Source organism: Struthio camelus, chromosome 24 (assembly GCF_040807025.1).
Source record: "Struthio camelus isolate bStrCam1 chromosome 24, bStrCam1.hap1, whole genome shotgun sequence".
In the NCBI taxonomy this organism is placed as follows: domain Eukaryota; kingdom Metazoa; phylum Chordata; class Aves; order Struthioniformes; family Struthionidae; genus Struthio; species Struthio camelus.
In genome coordinates, this window is record NC_090965.1 from 2,904,011 (window position 1) to 2,916,910 (window position 12,900).

Genomic DNA, 12,900 nt, shown 5'->3' on the forward strand with positions numbered 1-12,900 from the left:
TCTTCCTTTCAGTAATTCTGAGTTTGCACCCGTGCAGATTTCATTTCCACACCCTGCGTTGAAATGATCACAATGACATCAGTAATGACAACAGTAGCACCCTTATTAGGCTTTGGTTATGCCCTTGAGATTAGTAGGAGTGAGGGGGTTCATCACTTCCCATCACTTGTTCCATCTATCTATAGACCCAGGCTGACGTGACCATGTCACACTCCCTTCAAATTTTACACATCCATTGCATTGCTTTTGTTCAGACTGCTCACAGGAATAGTGACCTACACAGGAAGAGGAAAACACAATGCACTTTTTTGTTATTATTAAAAAATCTTTTCAAATAGGTATCCTGCCCTGACCAGCTTAGCTCAGCAGAGGGAGAAGCAATTTCCTGAAGGGATGTCTGTGCTTCCCCTGAAAGGATGGTGCACCCGTTACCAGACTTTACACGTAGATACTAGAGCAGCCACTTTTCACGCAAGCTTAGCAATGTCATTGGTTTTTGTTTAATACAAGCATTAAGACACATGACAGGCTTTTTACTCTTCCTATCTAAATACCCAGATTAAATGGGGGCACTTAAACACCAAATGTACTGACTTCAGTAGGATCTGCATGACTTGGCAGAGCTGGTCGTTTGGATTTAAGCCCTCTTTGTTGTGTGACTACCACTTCTTGTTGATTCAGGCACTGCTTTACCCGGAGACTGTTTAACTGAGCTGCCTCATCTCTCCTCAGGGGGTGGATATAAAGATTTGCCCAAGTCTCACTCCCCCAGCTCCAGACAGCGCTGCCAGGGAGTGTGCCTGCAAGGGGACAGGGGCCTTTGGTATCCACGTTTGAGCCGAGCGCGAACCCTTTCGCCTCACCCGACCTGGCCTCTTCGCCGGCCGCTTTAACGGGGCTATTTGCACAGCTGGGCGGGAGGACCGTCTCGCTAACGCCCGGGAACCCCGCAGGGAGGGCGCAGGAGCCTCGCGGCGCGGTCGCGCTTCCGAAGGCTCCTTCCCAGGGCAGCTGCTCCGGTTTTCAATTGTCCGAGCGGCCTCGTCTCGGCAAAACCGCTTTCCCGGCTCCTCCGCTCTCCCTGCCCGCCGGGCGCGGGCTCCCCGGGGAGAGCGAGGCCCCGGGCCCGCGCGACGAGCGACCCCACAGCGAGCCCCGACGAACGCCTGAGAAGAGAAAATGGGCGCCGGCCTCCGTTGGCGGGAAGGCTAAGGCCCGCCCCCGACTCACCCCTTAGTTACGAATGAACCAATAGGCAGCGCCTGAGGATGAAATTCATATCAGCGGCCCAATGGCACGCGGCCGGGAGCAGCCCACGCGGCCGCCGCCGGCGCCGATTGGGAGAGCGTGAGGCCTCCGCGCACAGACACCCAATGGAGCCTTGAGGGGATGTCGCCGCCGGGCAAGACGCAGCCAATGAGCAAGGCGCAAGGAGTGAGCGGCCCCGGGGCCTCCCTATATAAGGTGGACCCGGGAAGGGCGGCCGCTTTCGCGGTGCTGTCCAGACTCGTTGCGCGTCTGCTGCTGCCAGAGTTCCCGCCCGCCGGCCCGAGCCATGGTGAGCGGGGCCGCCGGCGGGAGGCGCGGGGCAGGGGGCGCGCGCGGCGGCGGCGGCGGGGGGGTCACCGGGTGCCGCTGCGTGCACTGAGGTGGCGGGAGGGGCGGGGCGGCCCCGCCCGCCCGCGCGCGCGGAGGCGCGGGCCCGCCCCGGCCCGTTGCCCTCGCGGGAGGGAGGTGGCGGGCGGGTAGGGTCGGGTCCGGACCGGCCGCCCCGCGCGAAGCCGCCGCGCGGCCTCGTCCCAAAATGGTGGCGGGCGCCTCCGAGAACATGGCGGCCTGCGCCGAAGCGGCTTCCCCCGCCCCGGGCCGCCCCGCCGAGCGCGGTGGTACCGCACGTCTGGAGCCTGCGCGCGGCCCCGCTCCTCCGCGGTGGCTCCGTAGCGGCCCTAGCCGGGCCCCGCTGGCCTGGGGAGCGCCCCGGGAGCGGGCTGTGTCTCGGCCCCGCTTGGCCGGGAGCGCGGCGCCCCTTCCCCCGTGGAGGGGATGAGCTCCCGGTGCCGTTAAAGAGAAAAACGGGAGGGCGGGACCTTCTGGGCGCTGTGTGGAAAACATGGGTGGCTCGCGTTCAACTCGCGCTGGGTTTTTTCTGGAGTCATGTGACTTGCTCTTTTTTTATAGTTGTAGCCCCAGCGGCGCAGTCAGGTGATGGTGTTGGTATGGAGTGGTTTAGGGTAGTCAGGAAACGGACTGACTGTGGAGGTTTCCTGAAGGACTTTGTTAGACTGAGAAGGTGATAAAACCGAAGAGTTGGAATGACCTCGTAAGTTAGGACTGATCAGCCTTGAAGGGATAACTGAAAGGGCTGTAACATCGATAGGATGGAGAGATCAACTCTTCAGTCTTCCAGAACAAGAATTGTGGGAGCATCAAATGAAGTTCTTAGCTTCAGGACAAGCGTAAGGTGCTTCTCCATGTGGTGGATGTTTGTTCTGTAGACTTCTGTCAGAAGAGGTTGTGGATGTCAGAAGCTTGGAATTAAAAAAATATGGCAGACTGTTTCTGTGGATTACTGAATGCATAGAAAACTTTTCTGCACTGAAAAGAGGTTATGAGAATGTTAGAGGGAAATATTAATGCGCTTGCCTTGTTCTTAATCTCTGGGGAGCTGTTTATGGTTACGTTTTTTAAATTAAGCCAGGTCAAAGTGTGAATGTAGTCCCTGACTACTGCATGTGATGCAGTTTCCCACATCATTGGTCAGCATAGCAACTGCAAGGGATGAGTGTCATCCCAGGAAAACCACATTCCTGTTTATGGTGTGGTGTTCAGCTTCCTGGAAGTCGGTCTAAGCCAGTACAAACGTTCTCATGAAAGTAAAGGGCTTGACTTTCACTCAAAATATTTTGAAGGACAGAATCAGTGTAAGTGATGGAGGGAAAGCAACATTTAGTGTTTTGATTATTTTAGGATTCCTTTGGTTCTGACTTGCAGTTTGAGTACAGCACTTAGCAGTACTGGGTGTAATGTATGTTTGAACCTTCTCTGCTAGGAAACCTCTGCTTGGAAATGTCTAAGGGCCCAGAGTTGTAATGAGTAGGAGAGTAGTTTGTTGCCTGGCTCTAGGACTTTGAAGTTGTAATTTGAAGGCTCAGATTTCATTCTGTTCTTCAGTGTTCCAGATACTTTGCCAAACTTAACTTAGTGAAGAGGTTATACAGAGCAAAATAGAGCCTATTAGATATTAGACATTCTAATAATTCATGCTTCTCTAAATAGTCACATACTACTTTAAAATGCTTTGTAGATTTGCAGGAAAGCAGTTGGAAGAGACCTCTGAAAGCAGGGCTACTGCTAGTGTTAGGTCAGGCTGTCTGTGGCTTTGTCTAGCCAAGTCTTGGGGAAAACCTCCAAGGATGGAGATCTCTTCCCATGTATCTGGTGACTTGTTCCAGGGCTGCCCCACTGTGCTGGGGAAGCTTTTCCTAATGTCCAACCTGAAGCTCCCAAGCCTTTCTTTGTGGTTGTCTCCCTCTTATCTGATTTGCTCCTGCTGACAAGTGTTGTGTCTTTTGTAACTGCCCCTTCAGTAGTTGTAGACTGTTATTAGATGGCCCCTTACACTCCTCTTTGCCAGACTAAGCAAGCCCAGCTCCCACCAGTTGTCCCTGTGGGAATGCTCTGGGTCCTTTACGCTCTCCGGGCAGCCTATTTCAGGCACAGAGTAGAGGTACTGTGCAGAGTAGAGGGTAACTTCCCTTGATATGCTGGCCATTTATTTCCTTGCATAGCCCAATAGATTGTCAGCCTTGTTCACACTCAGTATGTGCTCTTTGTTCATTTGAGCTGGCTTTTGCTTTAACCCTCAGTTTTTTTTTAGCAGAGCTGCTTCACTGTTAATGGCTTCTTAGTTTGTACTGATGCATGGAGTTATTTTGTCCCAAGAGTGGAACTTTGCATGTTGTCAAATTAAATATTTATGTTTTTAACATGGCATCTGTAGGACGTGGGCTCTGTGGTCTTTCACCTGCTATGTTGAGCAAATTGTACTTTCCAGGACTTGACTTTTTTCTTTGGAACATGAATGATTGCTGTTATTTTGGGTAGTTTCAGAAAGAGACCCTAGCTAACTGGATGCTGGAAAGTTGCATGTTTTCTGACAAATTCCATGCTTCCACCTTACTGGGAATGTTAGTCCATGCTTTCTTCCCCTGCTGCTGAGGAGCTTCACAAATGAAGCTCATCTCACTGCAGGGCAGGTTCCAGTCTGAAGTGGTGAGGTTAATATCTATACTAATTTTCTCTTCCCTAGAGAAAGAAGAGTTGCAGGCTGACCCGCTGCTCTCCTGAAAATGATTGTGGCCTGATTCATTGCCGTGGCCTAGTGTCTCTGGAGCAGTACAGCCTTATTGGGCTGTATACTGAAGCTTTTCCTGTTGCTCTTTTTACAGTGTCTAGGTTGGCTATTCAGTACTATTCCAGTATGCTGCCAAGCCCAGGCCTTTTGAACCAGAGTGGGAAGAAGTAATGGTCTTGGAGAGGAGTAGGGTGGAATCTCTTTGAGATGAGGGAGAGAAGACTTTGGTAAGGCTGGTTGCAGAGAGGATGTGGATTGTTGTTCTGGAAACTCTTGATAGTTGAAAATATTGCAAAGATGGATGGGGAGCTGAGAAACAACTGGTCTCGGCTGTACAGTACTGTGGTTGAGAATAGGTAGTATTTTTTAGCAAATATTGATCTGAATTTCTTGAAGTTCCCAGAGAAATGGAAATGATTATGCGTGCCTGTTCTCCTGCATTGACTATTGATGTGGACTAGGCTGTTTCAGGCTGCCCTGAATCTGGAATTTTAGGGGGGCAAATTCATTGTACTACCCAAATGTTAGGGTCTGAATGTAGTTACATTGGTGACTGTTATTCAAAGCTAGTGTATACTTACATTCTTCTAGAGTGGTTAACTGCCACTCAGAATGAGAAACAATTTAGATGTAAAATTCTGCAGAGAGACCTGGAGTTTGGAGATGGTTAGTACAGCTGTGGTTTGGCTTTTTAGCTTCCTTATTCAAAACCCTATGTTGAAATATCATAAGATCATGCTCTGGACATTCAAGGAGACTCAGGAATCCATAAATTGGTATGAATTGATTCTTCTGCTGATGTGAACTATTTTTCTACACAGCTTAGTTGGCTGTTTAGTGAGGTGGTTTTGTTCAATGTTAAGGCGTTTAGTACTTGGCATACAGCAATGTGTGTTAGGCCTAACGTTCCATATTTGTGAAGTGGTAGTAAGGGTCTAGTTGGGCAAAGACTCTTGGAGAATGCCCAAGTTTCCTAAAATGATCAGGAAAGGGTTTTTTCTATCTTTACACATTAAAAACAAAATGGTCCTGGTGTTGCAAAAGGTTTTGCTCCCTCTGGTGGCTCCTGGAGTTGGAATGCTAGGGGTGTTTTCTGGACACTTAGGCCAGTGACAGGTGTTAGTCAACACTTTTTCTAATTATTCAGTGTTTGTGGAGATAAGTCCACTGAAGGGTTTGGGAGAGCTGGTCAAACTCTTACACTCTGGAAGAAGATACGAACAACAAGGAGAAATGAGCTTATAAGAATGTTCAGAAAGGTCTTTCTAGGTGGAGGTAGGTGATGACTGAAAGAAGCATTTGTTCTGTCAAATTTTGTGCCAAATGCCAAGACAGTGAAGCCAATATTTTAATAGCGTGGCAGTGTGGGAGTTCAAGAGTTGTGTGCTGAATGTTTTCTAAACAAGGAAACTGCTCTTTCTGCTGAGTGATCCAATTTTTTTTCCCCCCTCTGCACAGCGTGAGTGCATCTCAGTCCATGTTGGTCAAGCTGGTGTGCAGATTGGAAATGCCTGCTGGGAGCTCTACTGCTTGGAGCATGGCATCCAGCCCAATGGTACCATGCCCAGTGATAAAACCATCGGTGGTGGTGACGACTCCTTCAACACCTTCTTCAGCGAGACTGGTGCAGGAAAACATGTCCCTCGTGCTGTGTTTGTGGACCTTGAACCAGCAGTAATAGGTAAATACAGTGATCCACATGAGGGACTGTAGAACATACTGTAAGATTGGATTCAACTTGGATGTTTTTTGCCTGAGGGTCCTCCTTTTCCAATCCTGCAAAATGCTTTGGGGTTTTAAGTGTTTACTGTGCAAAGCTTGCCTACATCTTCCTAGTGATTCAGCAGATACTTTGCTTTACATTCTTTGAGACTTTGGCAAATAGTGTGTGCTCTAGAGCTGTAAAGAACTTAAAACATTGCCCTCTGCCAATCTGTAGTATTAAATGTATCTTCTGAATATGCCAATACTTGCTCTTCAAGGAACTGACTTTAAACTTTTGAAACAATATCATGGCATAAAATGTGCAGCAGTCAATAGGAACTTTTTAAAAAAGAAATATATATCATTAAGTAGATTTCCCCTTGTACAAAGGAATGATTCCTGTGCCTTTCCAAAACTGTTTTCTACTTCATCTCTGTAGCTTGAATAGCACTTGCAGAAATGAATCTTCAGTTGCTATCCTAAATTCAGGGGCCTCCAAACCTTTACAGACTTGAGGCCTGATTTAAATTGTGATTAAATTTTTTCCCTAGTATACCCATGTTTTGAACAGTACAAATTCTTGCATGTCAACTCCATGTTACCTGATCTTTGAAAAACAATCTGCTCTTATCCCGGCTCTGGCAATGCTGGTGTTTATAGTGTTCAGTCCACATCTGCCACTGGCTAATCCATGGCATCAGGGATGTGCCCAGCCTGATGTGAGCCCCCTGTTTCACAAGCCCTTCTTCCATTTGTCATCAGTCTTGTCTTTGCTTTCATCAATCTCTGTGTGCCTGTAAAGTCATTCTGTTGGAGCCAGTTTCATGGCTGCCTTGTCTGAAGCAGTGATTCTGGGCTCTCAGAAGTTCTGCATTGCCTGTGCTGGTGCAGTTACTGTGTTTCTTTCTATAATGCATAAAGAGTTGGGAAGGGGAGATCAGTGACTAGGCTTAGGCTATTCTTGTATACCCAGACAGAGCGTCTTGACGCTTGTTTCATTTTAGTGCTCCAAACCACTTTGTGTGCCTGTTATAGTAGGGAACTTCTATAGGAGAGAAGTGTTGAACAGGTAAAGGGTGGGAGTGTCAGACTTTGAAATAGCCAAAACACCACCTGACCCTGCTCTTTATTGTTCCCAGTAGGTGCTGTGGGCCAGGCACTCCTGTTTTCCTGAGCCCATGGCTGTTGCTTCGGCTGGCCAGGTGGTGGCTCTAAGCAACCAGAAGAGGCTGAGAAATTGAGGCAAGGGAGAGCAGGTGGTGGAACTTACCCTGCCTCTAGGGTAATAGCTGATGAGTCTTGGGACAAATGGTAAAAGGCAGGATTTCCTCATTTGCTAATGAGGGAAGCAGTGTATGGGAGACAGGCGAAAGATTTGTCTTATGAAATACTTGGTAATACTATGAAGGATGGGCTTTCTGTTACAAAGGTTACATTTTGTGCCTGTCTGAGGACCTGCCTTCTTTCTTTATTCCCTCCCTTTTTATATGAAAATTATTGATTTTACTTTCTGGGCTACATGGTGGTTCTCATACACATGCAGCATGGCTATGCACTATGTTTACAAAAAGCCTATTGTGCATACACAAGGGAGCTTCTGGATAGATGCCGTCCTTAACGAAAGCAGCAAGTTTGTTCCGTTTGTTACACTAGTTCTGTGTAGGATGTATAAAATACCATCAAACTTGCCACCAAGAAATAGGGCAGTTGCATGTCTGAGAATTTGACGTGTCTTTGAATCTTCCCCGATTAGACTTAACATGAAAGGATGGCATATCCAGAGAATAGGTTCAGTTGGAGATTATATTAGCGTCTTCCGGTGCACTTTCATAGTGCAAGACTTAGAGGTTAAGTCTGAAAGTTTGATACTTCCCCAGAACCGTTTTGACTCATGTTGGCCCCTCCTGCTGCTGTAGTTGCATGCTTTTTCCTTTTACCCATGGATCTCCTTTACTTTAATGGTAATGCAAAGCATCTTAAACATCTGTGTTTTGAATTATGCTGACTTCTCCAAATTGTATTCTGGTGTAGTCTTAGAAATGTTTTAGAGTATTGGATTACAAACTGCAGTGGTAGCTGGTCAGCCCAAATTGGTTCAAATAGTAACTGTGTTTTTAAATCTTGAATTATGCTTATCTTTAAGTCTTGCTGGCTCACTTTCAGATTAAAAACAATATATGCCAGGAGACAACTTCATCTCTACTTAGTAAAGCTGTCTTGGCTTTCTACCTGACTTCAATTAAAAGATGTAGTGCTGCATTACCGTACAGCTGAAGAATGGCTTGAGCTAAACGAGGGACAATGCGGAGTTATCTTTGTCCCTTTGTGATAGGACAAATTGTTAGATTGCTAGATGTGACTAGCAATGACTAGGGGGATGTTCTGTGTGCATTCATATGGCTTCTTTCTTACACTGACAATTATGCTGAAATTTTTTGCTGTAGCAGTACTCAGATTACTGGCATCTCTAAAGGAGCATCTCCTGTTACTCTTGAACATTCTTTTCTACTCTTGGCAGAAAGTACAATCAAGAGAAATAGAGAAAGGGAGAGATTAAGTGAGATGGGCAGTGACTGCCCACTGCTGCAGAAGCAATAGGCAACAGCCTGGAGGGCTTGGAAAATATTGGGGAAGAGCAATATTTCAGATGCTACTGATCTGGAGCCTGGGCCTTAAGTGAAGATTTATAAACTATAGAAAAGGGTTTCTGTTGATGCACTTTTGCTTTTAAATTGCTCTGGCAGGACAAAAATAAGTTCAACTTACATGGATAGGCTAGGGCATGATTCTTAAGCAGTAGCTTAATTTCCTCGGGGATTCAACACTTAGCTGTAGTGGGTATTATATATCACTGATAGGTAGAAATAAAGCTACTTTTTATTTCTAGATATGGGTTTGGATACCTTATTCTGGACCTCCTCAGAAGTTTGAAAAACATGGTCTGTGTAGAAACTAAATGACTATAAAAAGTATATTCATCATGTCTCCCCAGATGAAGTTAGGAATGGGACATACAAGCAACTCTTTCATCCTGAACAACTGATATCTGGTAAAGAAGATGCTGCAAACAACTATGCTCGAGGTCACTACACGGTTGGAAAAGAGATCATTGATTTGGTCCTAGAGCGTATCAGGAAACTGGTAAGACTTTTCTGCACCGAAGGCTCTCCAAACTACTGTAGCCTGTTTTACAGGATTTGGAAATTAGGTTCTCAAATACAGGCCTGATGAGACACCTAAAAATTTTTTTTAGCTTTGCGTTCAACTTAGTAAAGGGAGGACTGAGTGTTTTCGTAATTATTCTGATTTGCGTAGCTCATGCTGGAAGAGGATTGGTCTCTAGCTGGGGCTCTTGAAAGGAAATTTAAATAAGGGTGTTTGCTTTTGTGGCTTGGATTTTTGTTTGCATTTCCTTTTATTGTAATCCTAGATTCTATTTTATGGTAACAATGGTGGAAAGGGGGAATAAATCTCAGGAAGTTGTGATGTTTCAGGCTACACAGTTCTTTGATCATGTGGCAAATTTATGAAGGTCTAAGTTAGGTTGCAGTTCCTTTTTAGGGCAGCTGTCCTGTACTGAGTACTTTTTCAGCAATGTATTCTCATTGCAGAAAATAAATCCAGGGCTTGCTTCTGCTTTAATATGGAATACTAAATGAGTCATTGAAAAATAAACCTTTTGCAGGTGAAAACTTGTTTTATGCTCAACATCTAGCTTTAGAGATGATGTCTCAGCAAAGTGCTTTACAGATAAGTCTGTAGTAGTCTGTATTCTGAATTAGGAAATGCTGTCCCAATTTCCTTTTACACAGTAGCTGTTGATTCCCAGGACAGACAGGGAGTAGAAGCTGAGCATCACGTGGCACTCCTTTCTGGGGAGAATGTAGTCTAGTTTCTTCAGCTGAGAAGAACCAGAATGGCAACATAATAATTTTGTCTGCTTATTCCCCTGGACTCAGTAATGTGCTTGCAATTCTTATAGGACTATAACAACAGTTCCTGGACAATGTAGTGTTAATACCTTTTGGGCTGGTAGGGAATGTCACATTATAAGGGTTAGAATTCTATAATACTTTGAAAATTATTGTTTTACTGGGTCAATGTTAAATGGCCTTCTCCTGAGAACAGAGGCTAGATCAAGTTCTAAGGTAGTATTTAAAATGGAGAGGTCCCTTTCCAATAAGGAGAGGACTTAAAAGACCCAATAATACAAGTCTGGAATGTTTTTTGTGGAGCATGTTCTTGATTACCAATAGAGGAATCAAATTCAGTGTTATTTTCCTGAAACGTGGACAGTTGGTATATGTCAGAATTTGCACTTGGTTCCTTCATGAATTTCAGATAGGCTTCTTGTGAGATTCTGAATGTCTAGGCACGGTTGCTGTAATACATGTATTTCTGCTTTTTTTTCAGTCTGATCAGTGCACTGGCTTGCAGGGTTTCCTGATTTTCCACAGTTTTGGGGGAGGCACTGGCTCAGGTTTTACTTCTCTGCTGATGGAGCGCCTGTCAGTCGACTATGGAAAAAAATCAAAATTGGAGTTTGCCATCTACCCTGCACCACAGGTCTCGACAGCTGTTGTTGAGCCATACAACTCCATCCTGACTACCCACACCACTTTGGAGCATTCCGACTGTGCCTTTATGGTTGACAATGAGGCCATCTATGACATTTGCCGCAGGAATCTGGACATTGAACGCCCGACCTACACCAATCTCAATCGCCTCATTGGTCAAATAGTTTCTTCCATTACTGCTTCCCTCAGATTTGATGGTGCCTTAAATGTGGATCTTACTGAATTTCAAACTAACTTGGTGCCTTACCCTCGTATCCACTTCCCATTGGTAACATACTCCCCAATTATTTCGGCAGAGAAAGCCTATCATGAGCAACTGTCTGTGTCTGAGATAACCAATGCTTGCTTTGAGCCATCCAATCAGATGGTGAAGTGTGACCCTCGCCATGGCAAGTACATGGCCTGTTGTATGCTGTATCGTGGGGATGTTGTCCCCAAGGATGTTAATGCTGCTATTGCTGCTATCAAAACCAAGCGCACAATCCAGTTTGTGGACTGGTGCCCTACTGGTTTTAAGGCAAGTCTCAGTTGCGTCGTCCTGAATTTTGTGTACAGACTTCTTGCTGACTGTCGTTATGGGCTTATCAAGTATGTTTTCTCATTAAGATATTCTGGAGGTACCTAATCTGTATTTTGAGAGATGGAGGCTTATGTTCCTATACAGAGCTTTTCCTCAGAAGTGAAACGTTCTATTCAGCTACTGTTGTCTGAATTTTTTGATTACTCATTGTCAAACGCTACAAAAAGTCACTGTCTTTTCTGCTTTTCATGTAGGTTGGCATCAATTACCAGCCACCAACAGTGGTTCCTGGTGGTGACCTAGCCAAAGTGCAGCGTGCGGTGTGCATGCTGAGCAACACTACAGCCATTGCTGAGGCGTGGGCTCGTCTGGACCACAAGTTTGATCTGATGTATGCCAAACGTGCCTTTGTTCACTGGTATGTTGGTGAAGGGATGGAGGAGGGAGAATTCTCAGAGGCTCGGGAAGACTTGGCTGCACTTGAGAAGGATTATGAAGAAGTGGGCACAGACTCAATGGATGGAGAAGATGAAGGTGAAGAATATTAAATACCAAAGTGAATTGCAGGTCTTTGCCATTTTACTGCCTTTTCAGCAGCAGTGTAAATCATGTCAAAAGATGGGAATAAACTTCTTTGAGACAACTGCTAGTGTCCAAACACTATGTACATTCACAAACTGTATACAAGTAGTAAAAAGTCTGGCATAATGATAGAATTTGCTTCTGAGAAGACTACTAAAGAAAATTATAGTGTAATTGGACCAGTTCTGAAGGTATTGCTACTCTTAAGAGCAAATAGTGTGCATTCGACCCCAGAATCCCACAATGAAACAAATGTGGTAAAGCTTTTGCTGAAAGATTAGGAATTTTAGCTTAATGTAACGCTGTTGCTATAATAGCTATTTTTTCAGAGCTCTAAAGCTAGAGTCAGTCACATAAGAGGCAACAGGAACTGACCTTGTGTTACCTGTAAGAAGAGATGAAACACCTCTAAAGCCAAAGGCTACTTAAGTTAGTCTTCTCCTATACTTGGCTTAGCGCGAGCCAGTGATTTAGGAATGCAGTAAGCTAAAAGTGGAAGAGATGCCCAAGAAAGGATGTGCTGTAGCATAAGGAATCTACTGCTTCCCCTTGTCAGGGCCTCTGCCACCAGTGCCCTGGGCCACACCTTGTCTTCCCACAAAATGAACATAGCCCCTGTCTGCCGGCTTCCTGTGGAATCAACCTTTGGCCTGAAGCTCATTCCTAGAGCAAGCTGACATCTTCCTTGCTTGGGGGCACAGGGCATGCTGATTTACAAACCAGATAACTTTGCTATTTCTAATGTACTTAGAGGTAGGTGATTCGGAAGAAACCTTCCCACAGAACTAGCAGAGGTAGAACGTCCAAAGGTGTTGAGACAATGCTTGAATACTTTGTATGATACCAAAGTCTGATTACAAGAGACTAGATTTTGAGCTGGAGAATATCTTCCAGTCCTATTTCAACCTTATTTTCTTTCCGGTTTAATAGTTGTGTGTGATTCAGGCCAAGCTTTGAAGCTTGTTAGTTGATGAAGAGGAGCATACCTGCTTAGCAGAAGTTTATGAAAAATGTCTCAACTTCCTTCTGTATGGGAAATCTACAGTGATCAGATAATGCAGTATTTGACTTAAGTTAATAAAATGGAATTATTTAGCCCTAACCTCAGTTCTAGCTGTGACTTGGGTACCCTTGTTCTACTAGATGGGAGTATCATTTTTAAT

At 45.3% G+C, this 12,900-nt stretch overlaps 1 protein-coding gene across 1 annotated transcript; it reads left to right on the top strand.

Annotated features, from left to right (window-relative positions):
- Positions 1-788: 788 nt before the first annotated feature.
- LOC104139265 (tubulin alpha-1C chain) lies at positions 789-11,798 on the top strand. The gene is made up of 5 exons (XM_068918079.1): positions 789-1,558; positions 5,813-6,035; positions 9,051-9,199; positions 10,472-11,152; positions 11,410-11,798. Exons 1-5 carry the CDS (start codon positions 1,556-1,558, stop codon positions 11,701-11,703), a joined length of 1,350 nt encoding a protein of 449 aa, XP_068774180.1. The 5' UTR covers positions 789-1,555; the 3' UTR covers positions 11,704-11,798.
- The last annotated feature ends 1,102 nt before the right edge of the window (positions 11,799-12,900 follow it).

What these genes read in the sequence shown, in the direction of transcription:
- LOC104139265 (XM_068918079.1), top strand. An exon ending in CCTTGAACCAGCAGTAATAG is followed by an intron (nt 6,036 to 9,050) that starts GTAAATACAGTG and finishes ATGTCTCCCCAG; the next exon opens with ATGAAGTTAGGAATGGGACA. An exon ending in TAGAGCGTATCAGGAAACTG is followed by an intron (nt 9,200 to 10,471) that starts GTAAGACTTTTC and finishes CTTTTTTTTCAG; the next exon opens with TCTGATCAGTGCACTGGCTT.